At 42.8% G+C, this 18,821-nt stretch overlaps 2 protein-coding genes across 5 annotated transcripts; one reads left to right on the top strand and one right to left on the bottom strand.

Annotated features, from left to right (window-relative positions):
- The first annotated feature begins 183 nt into the window (after positions 1-183).
- LOC112141277 (dapper 1) lies at positions 184-16,083 on the top strand. 4 transcript variants are annotated; one of them, XM_024264393.2, is made up of 4 exons: positions 184-900; positions 11,675-11,807; positions 12,169-12,279; positions 14,025-16,083. In XM_024264393.2, exons 1-4 carry the CDS (start codon positions 670-672, stop codon positions 15,500-15,502), a joined length of 1,953 nt encoding a protein of 650 aa, XP_024120161.1. In that variant the 5' UTR covers positions 184-669; the 3' UTR covers positions 15,503-16,083. The 4 variants fall into 4 exon arrangements, with proteins under 4 accessions (XP_024120161.1, XP_024120163.1, XP_024120162.1 ...); XM_024264392.2 differs by having other exon boundaries at positions 185-900; positions 14,022-16,083; XM_024264395.2 differs by lacking the exon at positions 12,169-12,279.
- Positions 16,084-16,222: 139 nt separating this feature from the next.
- Positions 16,223-18,777, bottom strand: LOC112141280 (C5a anaphylatoxin chemotactic receptor 1). The gene is made up of 2 exons (XM_024264398.2): positions 18,199-18,777; positions 16,223-18,117 (listed from the first exon to the last, which is right to left on the bottom strand). The coding sequence occupies exon 2, from the start codon at positions 18,093-18,095 to the stop codon at positions 17,058-17,060; it is 1,038 nt and encodes a 345-aa protein (XP_024120166.1). The 5' UTR covers positions 18,096-18,117; positions 18,199-18,777; the 3' UTR covers positions 16,223-17,057.
- Positions 18,778-18,821: the final 44 nt, after the last annotated feature.

The raw sequence follows: 18,821 nt of genomic DNA, 5'->3' as shown, positions 1-18,821 counted from the left end.
ATGACTGGATCACTAAACTGATTTGTGAAAAACTTTCACTCTTGCTGTTTCAGCCAGCATGCTTGTGCAAACTCCTCCAAAAAATGGAAAGTTTAACTCCTCCAGGGGAGAAGTAATGTCTATGACAGTTTTCTACATTATATTTAAGTTTAGTTTCTCGTGTGCGCAGCGCCTTTACGCACGGGCTGCTGTTTGCTGACTCAGACTTCATTTTTTCCAGCTGCTCCCGTCAGTGTTTCAGCCTCGTCTGTTAAATCGGTCTGAATCCCTCTGTCTGCCTCCACTGCGAGGAGTAATAGTCCCCGAGGAGGAGTCCATTAGTCCCGGGCCAAGATGGGTGAGGTCGACGCGTCACTGTATGGAATGGGGTGGATTACGCGCATCACCCACACAGCCTCCATCCGCTGACTGATTCTACAAAGAAGAGAGGGGGGGTCACTCCCCACTTTCTCGCAGAGGGTGGAGCTTTGTGGATACATTTGACAGCTGCGAGACAAGAAAATGTGCAGCGCAAAGAAGGTTTGGGGGGACCATGCCTCCTCTCCGAGGGATATAATGAAACGCTGAATGGAATGACAAAGTTGACTCGCCACTATAAAAGCAAACTTCAGACTGACGGGAATTTATTGGCTTTTTTCTTGCACTTTTATCCCTGGATTTTACGCACAGATGCAGCGAGCGTTTTCTTTCCCGGCGACGCTGGAGCGCAGTCGGACTAAGGAGCGCTTGGAGGCGAGCCTGGCTGGACTGTGCGAGCTGGAGCTCCGCCGGCAGAGGCAGGAGTGTCTGGTGCTGGGAGCCCTGGCTCTGGGGGAGCCTCTGGCCCAGGACGACCCCAGAAGAGAGCTGTCGTGCCTCAGCAGCTGGGGCCAGCCGAACCTGACGCTGCGGCGCCAGCTGGTAAGAAGTGTTTGGATGAGACAGTTTGAAGCTCGGTTTCTGCTTGACCGTTTGGTGGACTCCTGAGCCTTTTTGTGTCGTGTGACCTTTAGCAGGAAAAAAAGTTACTCAACTTAATGGATAATGTCGCTCCGTGAAAGGGAGTAATGCGTAAAAATGAGCTGAGCGGAGATTTATGCTTGTGGGGAGTGAAATTAGGGGGAGGAGCTGCCGCCGCTTGTGACACAGTCAGACTATTTAATGGCCCATTGTTCCCTTGTCACAGACTTTAGCAGGATCCACCACTTAACAAGCTCTAATTTATGCTTTCCGATCATCATAAATGAGTGAATTCAGTGTAGCTTTCTTTAACTGAAAAAGTGAATCTTTTTGTTTCCTTTTTCACTATATAAGAATGTTTTATGTGATGGAAAGTTGCTAAAATATTATATTTAAAAAACTTTCGGTAAACTGGAGCATTCAACTTTTAGGAATTTGGTGCAGGGGGGTGGGGGGTGGAACATGTGCCGCACTTTGTTGGAAGTTTTTGCGCGCCGTGCAGCCTCCAGCGCCATCAGAGCTGCGACTAAAACAGGCCGTTATTAAGAAGGGTAGAAGGGATCTTAAATCAACTGCCCCCCCTCTTCACACCTCCACCCAACCCCTCCCTCCCCACCACCTTCCCTGTGCCAGGGGCCTAACAAAAGGCGCATATGGAGCGGAATACTAATGATGCCGACAGTGAGTGAGGAGGACGCGGCGCGCTTTGGCCTTGAACACCCCTCGTCTGTGGAGTCTGTGGGTGGTGTGACAAAACAGGAAAAAAATGTACTTTTTGTGAGGCTGTCACGCGTTTCCAGTGCGCCACGTGCGCTAAAGTCACTCCAAAGGGGGACGAGAAGGCCAAAAACAGTGAGGAGGTGACAGAGCCATACGCAGGCTTTCATCGCACTTTCATCTTTGTTTGTTTTGTTTATTTATTTATTTATGCGCGCCACCGTGGCGTGCATGGGAGGAGTGAGTGCGCGCATTCCTCTGAGAGCCTCACGTGCATCTAAATAAAGATTTGGGTCTTCGCGCAAACCAGGTCACCATCTGCGTCTGATCCAAATCCTGCAGCCTCACCGTCCATGCATGTTCCCGTCTGGTGAGAGTGGCCTTGGTTCACGCTGTGGCACAGAAACAGCTGAGTGTGTGAGTGTGTGCGCACGTGTGTGTGTTCGTTAATATGTTTTTGAGCGCATGACTACTCTGAAGGCCGAGCCGACGCCACAGCAGCCCAAGAGAGATTCTTCCCCTGGATACAGAGGGGTGTGTGAGCGCGCGTGTGTGTGTGACTGGAGGTGTTGACAGCCTCTGGATGCAGGATAGCAGCTGAGAAAGCATGAAGGTCCGACCTCCCTCACACTCAAGACTGCAGCTTCATGGATGTGACACAGACAGAAGCTGGATGTGGATGCCGACAAATATTTGCTGTTTTTTTAAATCGTATTTTGGGTGGTGGTGGTGGGGGTTGCCATTCCAGATTAGCGCCGCCACGATTAGACGACTAATCGACAATTAAAATAGTCGACGACTAATTTAATATTCGATTAGTCATTACTTTATATTATACAGAGTCACTGTAGTAAAATGGAAAGCTTTAATGACATAATGCTAGCTTTTATGGCTAATTTAGATTTTTTTGTTTTTCAGTTTTTCAGGGAGTTTAGCTAATATTTCAGCTACATGCTAGTTCTTTTAGCTAATTTATTTTTTTTAACCGTTTTTTTGGACTATCTTGGAGTTTAGCTAATATTTCAGCTACATGCTAGTTCTTTTAGCTAATTTATTTTTTTTAACCGTTTTTTTGGACTATCTTGGAGTTTAGCTAATATTTCAGCTACATGCTAGTTCTTTTAGCTAATTTATTTTTTTTACCGTTTTTTTTGGACTATTTTGGAGTTTAGCTAATATTTCAGCCTCATGCTAGTTGTTTTGTGTAACCTAGGCTTTTTTCAGTTTTTTAGGCTAATTTCACATTTGACTAATATTTTAGCTGGCTATTAGTTTCAGCGTTTTCAGCTATCAATTTTAGCATCTTCAACTATCAGCACTAGCATTTTCAGCTGCCAAATTCATCTTGCAGCATTCACACTAGCGGTATCACAGGGAATGCTATATCTAGTTTTTAGTTAGTTAAGTTATTGATGGTTAAGATGTTTGTTTCACATCTTTGCGCATGACCCTATTAGTCGACTAATCAGAAAAAATTATCGGTGATTAGTCGACTATTAAAATAATTATTTGTGGCAGCACTATTCCAGATACTGACTTTGTGATGAAAATATGCAAAAAAAATCTAACAGAGAGAAGGCTGTCAGATTGTTTTGCAGTCTTATACAGTGAGCATTCATCTGTTAATATAAACTAGCTGGGTTGATAAAATTGCTTAATCGATTTAAGCTCAACAGATTAATAATCGATTCAAAAAAATATAAATCAATTTATCACATAAAGCTAAAGTCTGCCTGCTTCATGCTAGGATCTCTCCTTCATGTGGGAATCCCTAAGGTTTCTTCTTTTTTCCTGACTCAGGTTTTTTAGGAGTTTTTCCTTACCGGGAGGGAGGGTCTAAGGACAGGGATAACCAGTTTTTGTAGTCTGTTTAGTTTTAACAATTGTTTATATTTTGAAGCCCAATGAGGCAAATCTCTTTGTGATTTTGGGCTATATAAATAAAATTGAATTGAATTGAATTGCTAATGTTTAATGGAATTTTCCAAAGGACGGCTAATGCTAACGCTCAGTCGACTAAATGAACTAACTGACTGTAAAGGGAGATACAGTTTTGGCTGATGAACATCTTTTATAAACTTACAGACATGAATTTTCCAAACACTATTTTTTTTAAAGTAACCATTTGTGATCTAAAGCACCATTTTTGGCTCATTCATTGCTTATTCTTCATTTTAAAAAAGGTGTAATGCTATAGCGCAATCTCCACCTAGTGGCCAAACTGAAACGCCCTCCAGGAGAAGCAGAACAATGTTTACAATGTTAATGATCTGAACATTTTTGTTAGAACTTCTAATTTTAACACTGTATGCTATTAACATTCTCATGATACATTTAACTGTATTAGATTAACATAAATATATTCAAAACATATAGTAGATTAATAATGTATTTCTAAACAGATGTGTAAACTGTGTAAACTCAAAATTGAATTGAATCGAATTAAACTGAGTGGATTTAAAGAATTGAAAACATTTTAAAAAACGGAATCGAATTGAATTGATTCTGAAAATTGTTATTGATACCCAGCCTTAATATAAACTGCCTATGTGAGCAATACTTTGTCATGCTGTTCAGTTTTTGTCTGAACAAAAGTCCGTTCTTAACCCTCACCCATTGATTATCTATAAGAGGCGCTTCATTAAAGCAAAAGTAGTGTTTTTACGTTATATTTCTAATCCCCCCTTTTTTCATAAAAAATCTACAAAAGCTCTAAAAGTTTGAGGTTAAACCACAGGAGCACTTGATTAAATGTTGTCAAATCAGTTCAGCATCAACACGACGGGGCTCCACACGGCTGTGCACAGAAGTTCCTAGAAACCAGGCCTGGGCAGCACGTCTGGGTCACATGGCACAGACTTTATTTAGGGATACGTTTTCAGCTCAGACTGCTTATGACTGCCATTCACTTTGGCTATGTCAACAACGAGCATGAAGAATGGCTCCTCTGTCAGGGCAGCCGACAGAATCATAAAGCAAACATTTACCCGCTTTTATTCAAATTGTGTTCACATGCTTGAAGAAATATAGAATCAGGAGCTGCGGGCTATAAAGTGGAAAAGGAGACAGGGCGTCTTTTGTGTGTGCGTTTGTACATTCGTTACCTTATTAGGACCTTTTTTGTGTAAACACCACCAGTATCAGTCCTTGTGGGAGCCCGACCGGGTCAGAAGAGTCCAAATGCAAAGTTCTGGATGGGGATGATGTACTGTAAATGTAGTTTAGGTAAAGCTTTAAGCTTGGCATAAGTTAAGGTTAGGTTCTCAATGCCCTAATAAGGAAAAGTGAGTCGGTCTGTCACAGACTTGTGGATCCAGTTACAACATAAGTGTAATCATGTGCAGTTGTGTTTATTATTTTTTCTTTTTTAGGATTTAAGCTAAAAACAAGGACACAAAAAGCGCTTAAAGTTATACAAATAGAACCTCCAATGAAACTTTTTACGATTTATGTAAGATCTAGTAGGCAAATATAAAGAGTATGTTCTGACAGAAGACTCCACGCTGCTTCAGTATGAATTCATCTGTGGACTCACTTTCAGGATCTCTTAATCACATTTACTTTAATAATTGATCATAGCTGAGACACATTTGTCACTGCACATCAATCTAGATAGAGCAATTTTAAGCAAGTTCAGCTCCATCATACCCCCCCCCAAAAAAATAGTTATAAGACAAAAACACAAAAAAAAGGTTAATCTTATTTTTAAAAAAAAACAATGTTAACTCAAATTCAGATAAATGAGGCTCAAAGAAATGACTATAACATACAAACCACTATTTTGACTATTTTTAAGAGGAAAAAATTCAACATATTTCTCAATGTTTGTACATAATCTAATTTAGCAGCAACACTGCACAGCAACTGTTAAGCACGGTGATGGAGATATAATGATTTGGATCGCCTCTGTATTCTGGGGGCCACAGACCCAAATGTGGGACCATCTGCCCAACTCTTAAACATCAGGCAAATTGGGGTCACACAGCGGGACAATTATCTAAGACCCATCAACACGCTCGCCTCCAAATGGCTAAAAAATAAACAATAGCCCAGACAATGAGTTTAAAGACCCACTCCGACAAATTGACTCTGATGATGGAGGACATACATAAAAAAAAAATAACATTAAAGCTGCATTTCCATATTCAAATTATTGTGGATCAGGAGAAGACACAAATGTTGTTTGAAAAATAAGGATATTTGTAACATAAAATAATACTCCACAACGGAGCTCCACTCCATTCGATGAATCAAGTTAAAAAAAAAAATAAATAAGCCTTCATCCGAGTAAAACTACGGCTGCATAGCTCCAATATTACTAGCCGTTTTTGTTGCACCAGTAATGTTAAGTTGGGAGTTCGAGGGGCTGTAAGCTAGCAGGAGAGTATGTAAACAGAGAGAAAAACTTCTAAAAAATCTGATTCCACATGAAGGAGAGATACTCTCTCGGGATGGACAAGCAATACCAGGACTGTTAAATAAGAATTAACTTAACAACTCTACAACTACAAGTTTGAATAGAGTTCAACCAGATAGGGCTGGGGGACAGGTGGGGGCAAAGTCCACAGCCGCGATGAGCCAGAGGCGTGGTCCACGGCCAACAACAGGAGGACAGACGATCCACCTGGAATCTCTCCCACTCCAAAATGGCGAGCCAGAGGCCAGGTCCACTGCCAAGAGCAAGAGCACCGGTGATCCACCTGGGATCTCTCCCTCTAAAGATGACGAGCCAGAGGCGAGGTCCACTGCCAAGAGCAAGAGCACAGGTGATCCACCTGGGATCTCTCCCTCTCCAAGATGACGAGCCAGAGGCGAGGTCCACTGCCAAGAACAAGAGCAACGCGATGCACCTGGAATGTCTCAGACTTTTAAATTCGAGGTGACGAGCCAGAGGCGAGGTCCACTGCCAAGAACAGGAGCACAGGCGATACACCAGGAATCTGAAAATTCTCCCTCTCCCTGAAGAGGAACAACACATGAATTGCACTGCACCAAACAGAAGCACAGAGAACTAAATGAAATAAATACTAAAGAAAAGAGCAGAGGAGAAATAAATTAGAATAGAGGACAGAACCCCAATGCACCATACTTTCCCCAGTTTCAATCTTCTAGCAGCCTACTAGCAACGATTTAACAAATAATGAACTACTGCCGCTCTGCAGAAACTCTGTCCTAAAAAACAACACAGGTTTTTTTCTTGGCTAAATTTGACTTGATCATCATTGAAATCCTGTGGGAACGCTTTGAAGATCAAAAGATGATTGTATTGGGACTTTCAATGCAACATTTAGGAATGGCCTTCAAAGAAGTGAAATCTCATTTAATAAAAGCACGTCCTAAAGAGCGGATTGTCTTGCAGATGTATAGGATTTTACATAGCAGTTGTGTTTTTGTTAAAAATAGTCACCATAAAAGTCTTTTTGTTTGGTTGTGTTTACATTTTTTTTGGTTTTATTCTTCAAAATCTTTACGGCTGTCACCATGTTGGAGATCCACTTAAACATCCTGTTTAAAGCAGTGAAGACCTGCACTAACTGTAGTTGCAGCAAATGTTTAAAGACGGATTTCCTGTGTATTTTGGCTTCAAACTCTCTAGGTTTGTTTTTTTTTTTCTGCTGACACACTGAAGGGCCTGTTAAGGATTTCCACAAATGAAATCTTCCTCCTGCTCGTCTTGGCTTTCACTTGCGGGTCGTTCCTTTTGGTTTCAAACGTAGGTGGTCCTGATGTTTTGCTTACCCCCACTAACTGGGAGTCTGCATGGTGTCCACTGCCTCCCCCATCCCCCCACCAGCAGCGGTACAGTGCACACAGGGAAGCTGTGTGGGAGCAGATTCGGTGGAGTGGCGTCTGAGAGCAGGATGCAAGAAGAACCACGCTTCTGTGTTCATTCTCAGAGATTTATTTGCCTGTTCCTCTGAATTCAGGAACAAGGTTCGAGTTAGGACTGGAATTCTGAGCCTCACATCCCTGTTTGTCCACCAAGAGGCGGCAAGCAATCAATTGTAGAAAGCAGGATTATTGATTTATTGATTTCCAATAGTCTCCCCTCCTTCAGCAATTTTTTAAGCCATGTAGCAGCCAAAGCTCTGAATGTAGCGATGCGCTAACGCTGAGGCTTTGTTTATGGTAAGACAATAAGAGACAATAGGGGGGACAGACAGAGCTTGGGGTAACGAGGTTGGGATGTAGAGCCGATATTTGTAGATTTTAAACAAAGAAAACTGTTTTTTTTATGGAGTTTATGGTAAGCTGCAGTAAGGTTTTAAACAAAGCATGTTCTGACACAGGACTGACACATGGCGGTCCTTGTTTTCCTGCTGCTGCGTAGTTCAAATTCCTCCTCTGCGGGACAATAAGGGCCCTATCTTTATCTTATTCCCAACCATCTAATTTCATCAAGATGGTGAGATTGTGTTTGATAGCTAAATAAGATTAAAGCTTTTTACCACAATGACTGCAGGGGAACGTGTACTTTTATTCTGAAAATCTCACCAAAATAGTGTGAAAAACGTTCAGGTAAAATATATATATGTTAAATAGTGGATCTCACGAGGGTCAAATTAGACAAATTAAGTATTTTGTTGTGTTCACACAAGTGTCTGCAGTCCCGATCCAGTCCTTCTTTGGAATGGTTGCATATTATCCGGGAAGTATGAGTAAGCATATTGGCCTGTATATTTGTGTATCCGTGCTGCGTACACCCCCAGCTGCATGAAAGAACATCCCCCTACCCGCCGGAGAGTCCTGAATTATTCATCTTTCGACTCACTGCCTCCCATGTGAGCCTGCCTGGATATTAGAGCCCAGTGACAGATATGGAAGCCATGCGTGGATGCGCTTCAACGCTGCACAGCGCTGACCGCCGATGGACGCGTTTGGATTTTAGTAAACTACGACTTCATCTGAGCTGCAGCTTTATGATTACTCAGTTCCCACTGACACAGTTTTAACCATCTAAGGCCACTTTGTGTGAGGAAAAATACTCCACAAAATGAAACAGAAGCTACTCTCCCTTGGCTAGGAGTCGTACATGTTGAAGTTGATTTCATTCTAAGTGTAGCAAGTATCCTAAAGATGGTGTCCGTGTAGTGCAGGCTCTGGAGCTTTTACCCCTCCACAGTGGCTCTCTAGCTGAAGAAAAATAAAATAATTGTAATTTTTAAAAGTAAGGGCTGCTAACTTAGCATTGATTTCATTTGTTTTGATTAAGTTTATAAGTTTATGACTGAGGTGAACCTAGAAACTGTAATGGTTTTTATGTCCCTGCTGACATCATTAGGCCTCCTCCAGAAAGCACAGATTACAAATACTAGGCAAAGTATTGCCTAGTGAAGAAGAAGAACTTCATGTTTCCAGGCAGTCTTACTTTTAGTATTGACTGAGTGTACTCGTAATACATTTAACTACTTTTTGCTAAGGGCTACCTCTAAATCTACGTTCACATCACCCATGGCAACGTGCGTAGCTTCGCAAGTTAACTTAAGTCTGCATAGCAAACACAGTCATTGAATGCGTGTTGGAAGTTAAATCAGGTCAGACTTTGACCAATCAGGGACTCTGATTTGGTAAGGATAAATTGGTAGAACCTTCATTTATCCAGGTAGATCGATTCAGAACAATTTCTCATTTACAATGACAACCTGAGTTCACATTGACAATACAGAAACAACACCACAGTGCAATAAGTTACAGATAAAACATGAAATCTGCTCACATCAATATACAGTAAAAAGTCTAAAAAATTAAATAAATGGATGGCGTCGGTTTCAATTCACAAAGGTGCCAACGGTATAAAAACAGAATCAGAGTCATTTTGTAACGAGATTCGAGCAGCTCAACAACAAACATCAGTTGTGCAAAAATACAGATGTACAAAGATGCAATTAGTCCTGTAATCCAATTTCCAACAAGGGTACAGAGTCGGTGTCATTGAGTGCTGTGTACGGATGTTACTGGGTGTTAAGTTAAGTGACTGCTTGTGGGAAAAAGCTTTCCTTCAGTCTAGGGCTGGGCGATAGGAATTTTTTTTATATCGCGATATAGATTTAGCATATTGTGCGATAACGATATATATCACGATATAAATCCAATTTGTTAAATTTGAAAAACTCATAAGAGAAATGTGTAAGCATCAGCAGGTTGTTTAGATTTAAATATGTATTTCCTGTCACACTAAACATAACAGATGCACTGAAGGAATATGACACAATTTTTATTAAATAACTAAGAAAAGGCATCTATACCAAAGGTTTCAAGTTTCAAGAGAACATAAGTAAAATACAACACTAAACTGCTAGATCATTTCATTTAAAAACAAAGCATTAATTCCACAAATACATTCTAATGTTTTCAACAATACATAAAATGACATTTTTGTCAACATTCTGTGAATAAGCTAAGAAATAAAAGCAAACTCTCAGAATTTCTTCTCATAGTTTTGACTGTTGCTGCTCTGCTGGTCTGAACTTTGTTGTTTTTGCTTGAAAATTATTATTTATTTCAGTCTGAGATTGAGCATGCTCAGTCGCACTGCTTCAGGTGATAAAAAAGGCTTATGGTGTTTCCAGTTCTCGAAAGAATATGTCCTCTGCACAATTTACAGTGAACGTTACTCTGTTTTTGTCAGATTTTGAAGGACTTTACATACCTCCACACATGGGCTGTAATTTGATTTTTGTGTCTGCAGCTTTAAGGGGAGGACACTTCAACAAAACATCTGACAGGTCAGAGTTTTCAGTGCAAATCTGTAATTCTACAGATCAAATTTTGACCAATTTGGTAGTGACGTATGGATGGCGTCCTTTTTCATTCATATAAAAGTTAATTGTTTAAAAATTGATCATGGAGGACAAATAATAATTGTGGTTTGAGCCTGGCTCGAATACTGTGACACCAAGGCCGAATCTGAAACTAGCTGCACAGAGCTGCACTGAGATGATCCTGTTTGGCACAGAGCATCTTTTATTTTGAAAAAAAGTAAAATAGAAAAAAAGAAATCACATTTTGAGAGATGCTAGGTTCTTTTTATATTTTTGCTTTTGTTTGTGCCAAAAAATAGACATAATTCATATTTATTATAAAAAAAAGTCATGAATGCAAATTGAAATATCTTTCATATAGTATGATTATCTGGCTCCTTCTTGGTTTTGATCAGTAGAAAATGAGCCCAAATGGCTCTTTTACTGCTAAAGGTTGCTGACCCCTGCCCTACCTCCCACGGTTTCTCCCACATTTAACCCTCCAAACAGAGAGTTATGGAAACTTAGTGTCTTTGAATTCAGACGTTTCTCCCACGCAATGACATCATCAATAGTTAGCTATGTTAGCTGCTAGCACTCAGAAATACATCCCAACACTGGTTTTATAACTCTAAAAAGGTTGTGCTAAAACAAAAAGTCATTATTACTTTTTAAATGTAAACTCTGTGTTTCAGAAAAGCGCTTCTCCTCCTCAGCACAGCAGAGCATTGATCACTCTCATGGCAGAAGGCTCTGCTTCCCTCTGCCACCAATAAAAAAACTATTTCGGACTACCCTCCCCCTTCAAATGCCCCTACAATCAGAGGGGTAGGGGAAGAATTCGAATTCGGCCCAAGGCTTTCATAGATCAAAATAGAGCTGTGAAAGAAAAACTGTGAAACAAGAGTCACAACATTTTGCACCAACCTACTTCCAACTCGTGGACATGCGCTAGTATCAGGTAGAGACAGTCCAGTGTAAACAGCATTTACTAAAATGCACGTTCAAGAATGCGCATCACATGCCCGTTGTTAACGCAGCACAACAGAGATGTCACTTTAGATTCAAAGCAACTTGAGATAAATGGGAAATGTGACCTTGTGACCTCAAACACTGATGGATTTATCACAATAGTTTCAGCTTTTGTAAATAGAATAAGAAAGCTGTGCGTCCTTCTGCAGAACATCTGGAAACAAGTGTTTTAGTCCAACAGGTTTTGGATGCTTGACTTCTCCATGCTTCAGCAAAGCAGTCTGAGCGTCGTGTTTGCTTTTCAGAGCGCTCTTCGGAGTTCTCCATGGGGCCTCCTGCAGGCGCTGGAGCAGCAGGTGGGAGAGCTGAGGATTGACATCGATGATGGCTGCTGCGATGGAGCTCAAGGAGACCCAGGCGACAGTCGGCCCAGTTCTGGTACTCCCACTGTTTGAGAGCTTTCTTTTCATCACAGCTCTGTCAGCCGTGTAATTAAAATTTTTGCCAGATGCAAATGTACTCTGCAGTTTCCTCCCAGTCAGTAAATAAACTAAGTATATTTTGTATGATAGTGCTGCTCCCACTAACAAAACTGGCTCTCTCTGCGCTTTGCTAAATATACTCGCGATGAGTTTGTCATTCAACTCGTGTTTGTTCACGCTCCAGTTACTTCTGCTTTCTGCTTTGTGGCCATTTTGTAAAAAAAAAAGCAGAGTATTTTTAGAGAAGGACTGTGACCACAAAGGTGGATAAATAAAAGAGATGTCTATTCTGGCTCTCTACTTCTGCTTTGTCCCAGGTTTCTATGAATCGAGTGAGGGTCAGTCGCCAAAAGGAAAGTCCTCCACTGCTGAGCTCACAGAGACCGTACCATGTCACCTTTACGCCAACGACAGGCCCAAGTCTGTAGGTGAGAACATGAGCAGATAGGAGCGGACGGGATAGATAGACTTAGTTATCCCACATTTCAGTGTTTGTCTTCAGATTTTACTACTTTTAGATTAGACTAGACTAGATTAGACTGTGCTGGACTGGACTGACTAGACTAGACTAGACTAGACTGGACAGACTCTAATCCTAACCCTTTAGTCTGGTCTACTCTAGTCTAAACTAGTCCAGTCCAGTCAGTCCAAGAGACGAACGGACTGACTGACGGACTCTAACCTTTTAGTCTAGTCTAGTCTGTCCAACTGACTGACTGAACTAAATGACGGACGGGCCCTAACCCTCTAGTCTAGTCTAGTCTAATCAGTCTGACTGAATGACTGACGGACGGACCATAACCCTAACCCTCTTGTCCAGTCCAGTTTAGTCTAGTTTAGTCTAGTGTAGTGTAGTCTAGTCTAGTGTAGTCTAGTCAATCTGACTAAGTGATATACTGACAGACAAATGGACCCTAACTCTAATCCTCTTGCCTAGTCTAGTCTAATCAGTCCGACTGAATGACTGACTGACGGACGGACAGATGGACCATAACCCTAAACCCTCTAGTCTAGTCTAGTAAAGTCAAGTCAGTCGGATTGACTGACTGATGGACGGGCCCTAACCCTAACTCTCTAGTCTAGTCTAGTCAGCCCGACTGAATGACAGACGCACCCCAACCCTCTAGTCTAGTCTTGTCAAGTCTAGTCAGTCCGATTGACTGACTGATTGACGGACGAACGGACGGACCATAACCCTAAGCCTCTAGTCCAGTCCAGTCCAGTCTAGTCTAGTCTAGTGTAGTGTAGTGTAATGTAGTCTAGTCTAGTCTAGTCAGTCTGACTAACTGATGGACTGATAGACAAATGGACCTTAACTCTAATCCTCTTGTCTAGTCTAGTCTAGTCAGTCCAACTGACTGAAGGACGGACCATAACCCTAAGCGTCTAGTGTTGTCTAGTCTAGTGTAGTGTGGTCTAATCTAGTCTATTCAATCTGACTGACTGACTGACAGACCATGACCCTAACCCTCTAATCTAATGTAGTCTAGTCTAGTCAGTCTGACTAACTGATGGACTGACAGACGGATGGACCCTAACTCTAATCCCCTAGTCTAGTCTAGTTTACTCTAGTCTGGTTTAATCTAGTTTATTCAGTCCGACTGACTGATGGACGGACAGACCATAACCCTAACCCTCAGGTCTAGTCTAATCTAGTTAGTCCGACTGACGGATGGCACTAAAAAATAATAACTAACAACAATAATGATAGTAAATAGTAGAACATTTATTTTATGCTTCACTTTGCTTAACTTTTTTCAAATTATACAAACCCATAAAGACATGAGTTGCACAAAAACTGTGAGTTCAAGAATATGTTCAGTATAGAACAAGACTATTTCTTGCTGATCTTCCTCAGCTTTTCTATAAGGCTAACAATAAAATCTCTGCTTTGCTTTGTTTGCACTTTTTGTTCTTCTTTCCTGTGGTGCTGCTAAAAAATGTAAAATACAGTTTTACCACTTAGATTGAAGAATACTTGAGTTAGTTTCAGCTTCACTTCCTTTTTAGAGAAAACAAATTAAGATTGAGCTTTGGAAAATACCTTCCAAAAATCACGACTGGATCATGAATCCCAAAAGTATGTCCGTAAACATGACCTGGATTATTGAATTTTGTTCTCTCGTGTCACTGGGTATATCCTCACTGTGATGTTTTTTTTTGTAATCAGCAGACCCCCCGGTGATAAATGGAGAATTTGATGTTCAGGTGCCACACCCCTCTCTGCCGCGCTCTTTCTCCGCCCCTCACCCACCTCTGGAGGGCATCATGGAGGAGGGCTCGGCGGGGGACTCCTGGCAGTGGGACTTCAGGGGGGCCGACCCTGCCTGGCTGCAGGAGGCCGCCGAGGACCACCTCACAGAGGAGGACTACCAGCAGGCTTTGAGGGTGGAGGGCTACATTTTGAGTCTGGTCCAGCGCCACACCCTCTCGCCTCGGCCATGTCAGCCCCGCACCACCCTGAACCCCGACCCCCCACACGGGAGCGTCTCTGGACACAGGAGAACTCCCTCTCAGACTGCGGAGCAACGCCTTCCTGACCCCCATCATCAGCCCTACGTTGACCTATTGACCACCTCTAAGAGCCATGCATGGGGTTGCGACCCGCCAGAGGTGGGGGCCTGCAGAGGAGAAGCCCAATTATTTGAGAAGGACTGTTATTTAGCTCTGCCCTACCCCCAGTCAAGGCCACACTCCCTGACTGGGAGGTTACCATCACCCCTGCCCTCTATGGATCCAAACGGCAGCGTTGGCCCTCCTGACCTTTTTTGTGATCCCCCATCCCCCCAACATTATCTGTATCCACTCCCCCCTGTTCCTCAAATGCACAATTTAGTAAGTGCACAGTACATCTCAGGACAGAGCTCTCAGGCCCCCGTGCGCTCCCCCAGACACTACAAATCAGAGCAGCCAAAACCCAGCCGAGCTGCCGCCTCTCCTGACCACCCCAGCTCCAAGTACAAAGCCTCTAAAAAAGGTCACAGTGATCGACAGAGATCCAAGAAGACAAACAGTAAAACCGGTCGATCCCAGTCGGAGAACAGCCTGCTGGGGCAGCGGGGGCTCCCCGAGAGGAGGTACAGCACCACGGAGAGGCGGCAAGACAAAACCAACCCTTCTCCAAGCAAAGCCCCAGCCGCTGGGCCGCAGGTGAGCAACAACGGCCGCAACGGGAGCCGGCGCTGGTGCTCCAACCTGGAGCTCAGTCAGGATGAGGCCGAGACCCAGACGTCACACAAACGACCTCCTCGAAGGATCCGCCACGGTCACCCCTGCTCTCACGCTCAGCAGCAGCACGCTCAGAGGTGGCACCAAGACTGTCAGGTCCAAGCGCCCCTCGGCCCGGGAGGCGAGGCCTACGCTGCCGCCGCCGCACCCCCAGCCGAGTCCGAGTCCAGCACTAGCGAGGTGTACACTCCGGCCTCCAGCTCAATGTCCAGTGACTCTGACGAAAGCGGGGGGCTGGTGTGGCCCCAGCAGCTGCCGCCCCGCCTTGCTTCTACATCTTCCTCGTCCTCTCCTTCACCTCAAGCCGCTGCCAGTGCCTCGTCTCACCCCAAAGCCTTTGTTAAGATCAAAGCTTCCCACGCTCTCAAAAAGAAGATCCTCAGATTCCGCTCAGGGTCCCTCAAGGTCATGACCACCGTGTGAGCAGAGAGACTTTATTCACACAAAGACCAACACTGCTTACGCTCAGGTTCATTCTCAGAGCAGCATTGTCACTTTTGGTTCACATATCAAACAATTAATCCTGTCATTCAAGACTAAGTGCTGACGTTCCTCTTCAGTGTAATCTTTATGTTGTGTCCTCCTGAATTCACTCAATCTATAAAAACGGTTTATTACTGTTCAAAAACTGAACATTGCTTATTAAAAACTGTCTAAAGATGGCCAAATACAAGACTTTACCACAGGGGGCGCTGTAGAAATGATTGAATATTCGTCACTTCAATGTTTTTTCATTTCTTTTTCCATGTAAAGCCAAAGTTTTCTTTAAAATTTGTGTAAATGTTCCTCTAAGAACCATAAATTATTTTTATCATATGGGACAAACATAAAGAAGAACTGCTGATAGGCAAAAAAAATGACAAAAAATCATTTTGAGGCTGGACAATGACACGTTTTTTTTTTTCATTTTCTGCTTTCAAACGTAATGCATTCACATGGATATGAGGAATCCAATATTGTTCTTGTGCAGTAGTAACATGATTATTGGGCCAGAGATGCTTGGTAAGAAGGCAGATGGATTCTGTAGAAGTCTGACGTGTGTACTTTCATTCATTCATTCACCTTGTAAATATATTTTTGTGTACGTGCCAGCACGTGGCCTTGTTTGAAACGAATGTAGCTTGTAAAAAGAAAACAAATTTGGTACTTCAACACTTCTGTGTTTATTTTATTCAGCAATAAATGAACATGGATACATATCAAACAGATGTTCAGTGCTTCTTCTTGGACGATGCTCACACTCTAAGCTCCAATAATCCTCCAGAATCTGTATTTCCATAAATACTTGAATAAACCTTTTATGGTTTGAATGCTGGATCCATTCTATCTGCTGATTTGCAAACATGTAACAGTCTGATAAAACACTTTGTTGATACTCAGAATAGAAAAAAATAGAAAAAAGTGAAAAAAAATTATACTACAAGTGATAAAATGTCATCTTTTTACTTTTTGTTTCATTTTTAGCTATTATTAAAAATGTTTTCTATTTAATCATACATTCAATCATGCTCCTAAATAAAGCACAATAAAAAATTACATTAAAAAAACCCTAATGAAGCACACAAATTCAGTTTTAACATAAATAAACGAACTTATACAAATATTCATAGGTAAGCAACAAAGATGTTCAGAGGAACTCTATCTGACACTGTCTGTCTCCCTCTTGTGGTCAATACAAAAATTATGTGATTTTGAAAAAAATAATAAATTAAAGCGCACTAATATCCTTTAATGTTAAGACAAATGTTTTTTTGTTCACAGAATACATCTAAAAAGTATATTTCACATAAAACCCTCAAACCTCTTACAAAATGTGTCAACATGTGACTAGGGATAAAAAGAGAAGTGTCATTCAGGAAACACGGAAACTTGCCAAACTGCAGGTTGAACAACAGTTTTTTTCTGCAACATTCAGGAAGTCCAAACCCTCAGAGTCCCTGACACCCAACAGTCGCCCCGGATGGGCTCAGAGTCCGGCCTACACTTTGGTGGTGTCCTTCCCATTGGACGTGCTCTTGGTGTCGGTGTTGGTGATGGTTACTCTAGTGTTGGGTTCCTCGCTGATGAAGTGGAGTAAGCCCCGCATGGAGCGACTCATGCTCTCCTTGAAGCCTCGACCCAGACACACGTAGAGCAGAGGGTTGAGGCAGCTGTTGGCGTACGCCAGGCAGACGGCTAACCCCTGAGCCAGGTAAACTTTCGGGCTGTGGGGAGAAAACCGAGGCGTGGAAATCTCTATGAAGTCTAGGATGTGCAGCGGGAGCCAGCAGAAGAAGAAGGTTAAGATGACTCCAACGATGACTTTAAGGGTCCGTTTGGAGCGGGTCCGGCCGCGAGACAGACCCCTCTCCGTGCTGTTGTACACCAGGACGTGGCAGATGAAAATGACCAGGAAGGGGAGCACGAATCCCACCAGGAGCTTAAAGGTTTGGACGTACCAGACGCTCCTGGGCGTGTAACCCATCACACACTCTCTTTTCAGGTCGCCTGCCTCGCGCTCGAGGGCGTAAACGAACTGCGGGATGCTGACGAGGAGAGCCAGGCCCCATACGGCCACGCAGCCGTACACCGCCTGTTTGGGCCGCCGGTTGTTCTGACACCAAATGGGCCGCCTGACCAGCAACAGGCGGTCCACGCTGATCAAAGCCAGCTGTATCACACTGCAGTACATCACCAGGAAGAACAGCCCTTTGACCAGCGTGCAGGCCAGCGGCCCGAAGTGCCAGTGGTCGTCGTGGGCCAGCGGCACCATCAGCAGAGGGATGGACAAGCAGCACAGGAGGTCGGCCAGCGCAAGGTTGAGGAACCACATGGAGGTGACGGAGCGGGTCATGCAGAACCCCGTTATCCACACCACCACAGCGTTACCGGGAACTCCCAGAAGAACCACAAGACCATAGAGGAGCAGAGCCACCATCTGGACAGGCTGAATCTCAGGAGTGAAGTCGCCATCGAAGTCTGGCAGAGTGTAGTTGTAGTCAAGACTGTCGTTCAAAAAGTAAGAAAAGTTTTCCATTGAAGCAGGAGTCTCAGTAAAGCTGCAGGTGGAGAAAACAAAAAAAATATTTCAATCAAATAAAAGAAACAATTCAGTTTTTTTAATAGACATTTAAACTTACGGCTTAGTGTCCTGTTGATGCTGCGCGGCTCTCCCGTTTGACAGGAAGTTACAGGAGCTGTCACTGTGGTTTAAAGAGTTTTCTTTTTTATACCTCCACCCATTTGCTTACACACACATGCACTGGACACACCCGTTACATGAGTACCCTCCCACACCCTAAAAAAATCATTGTTAAACTTTTTAAAGTTTCTAAACGCTTACATTTACCTCTGAGAACTTTTATTTTTTCTTAAAAATGAGGCAAAAATGTATCAACACAAATAATTTTAAATGTTCACGCCTTCTCAAGAATAATTCCTCTTCATTATTACAACATTGGGATTATGTCCTCAGAATGTATGAATCACTAAGAGGACAGATCCTACATCAGGGCTTACGTTTCTAGACTATAAACTTAATTTAATCTGATTAAATGATCCTTTTCCAAACATTTGGACACTCAAATGATGCCGAACTATTGGAAATTTTGACAGTCTAACTGTATAAATCTGTTGCAACATTGTCATTTTCTGCGTCATTGGCGTTGACTGCGACCCTGCCCGCGATGTTGTAACCATTCGGGTTTTCTGTGCTCATCTCTTTCACTTCCATTCAAAGTTCTCTGACTAATAGCAGCTGTGT

This window comes from Oryzias melastigma, linkage group LG13 (assembly GCF_002922805.2).
Source record: "Oryzias melastigma strain HK-1 linkage group LG13, ASM292280v2, whole genome shotgun sequence".
Classification (NCBI taxonomy): domain Eukaryota; kingdom Metazoa; phylum Chordata; class Actinopteri; order Beloniformes; family Adrianichthyidae; genus Oryzias; species Oryzias melastigma.
This window is presented reverse-complemented; position numbering and strand designations above follow the sequence as displayed.

Excerpts from the sequence above, each read along its gene's own strand:
- LOC112141277 (XM_024264392.2), top strand. The coding sequence starts at position 670 with ATGCAGCGAGCGTTTTCTTTCCCGGCGACGCTGGAGCGCAGTCGGACT. Across the intron at positions 901-11,674 it reads TGACGCTGCGGCGCCAGCTG|AGCGCTCTTCGGAGTTCTCC; the intron begins GTAAGAAGTGTT and ends TTTGCTTTTCAG. Across the intron at positions 11,808-12,168 it reads CGACAGTCGGCCCAGTTCTG|GTTTCTATGAATCGAGTGAG; the intron begins GTACTCCCACTG and ends GCTTTGTCCCAG.
- LOC112141280 (XM_024264398.2), bottom strand. The coding sequence starts at position 18,095 with ATGGAAAACTTTTCTTACTTTTTGAACGACAGTCTTGACTACAACTAC.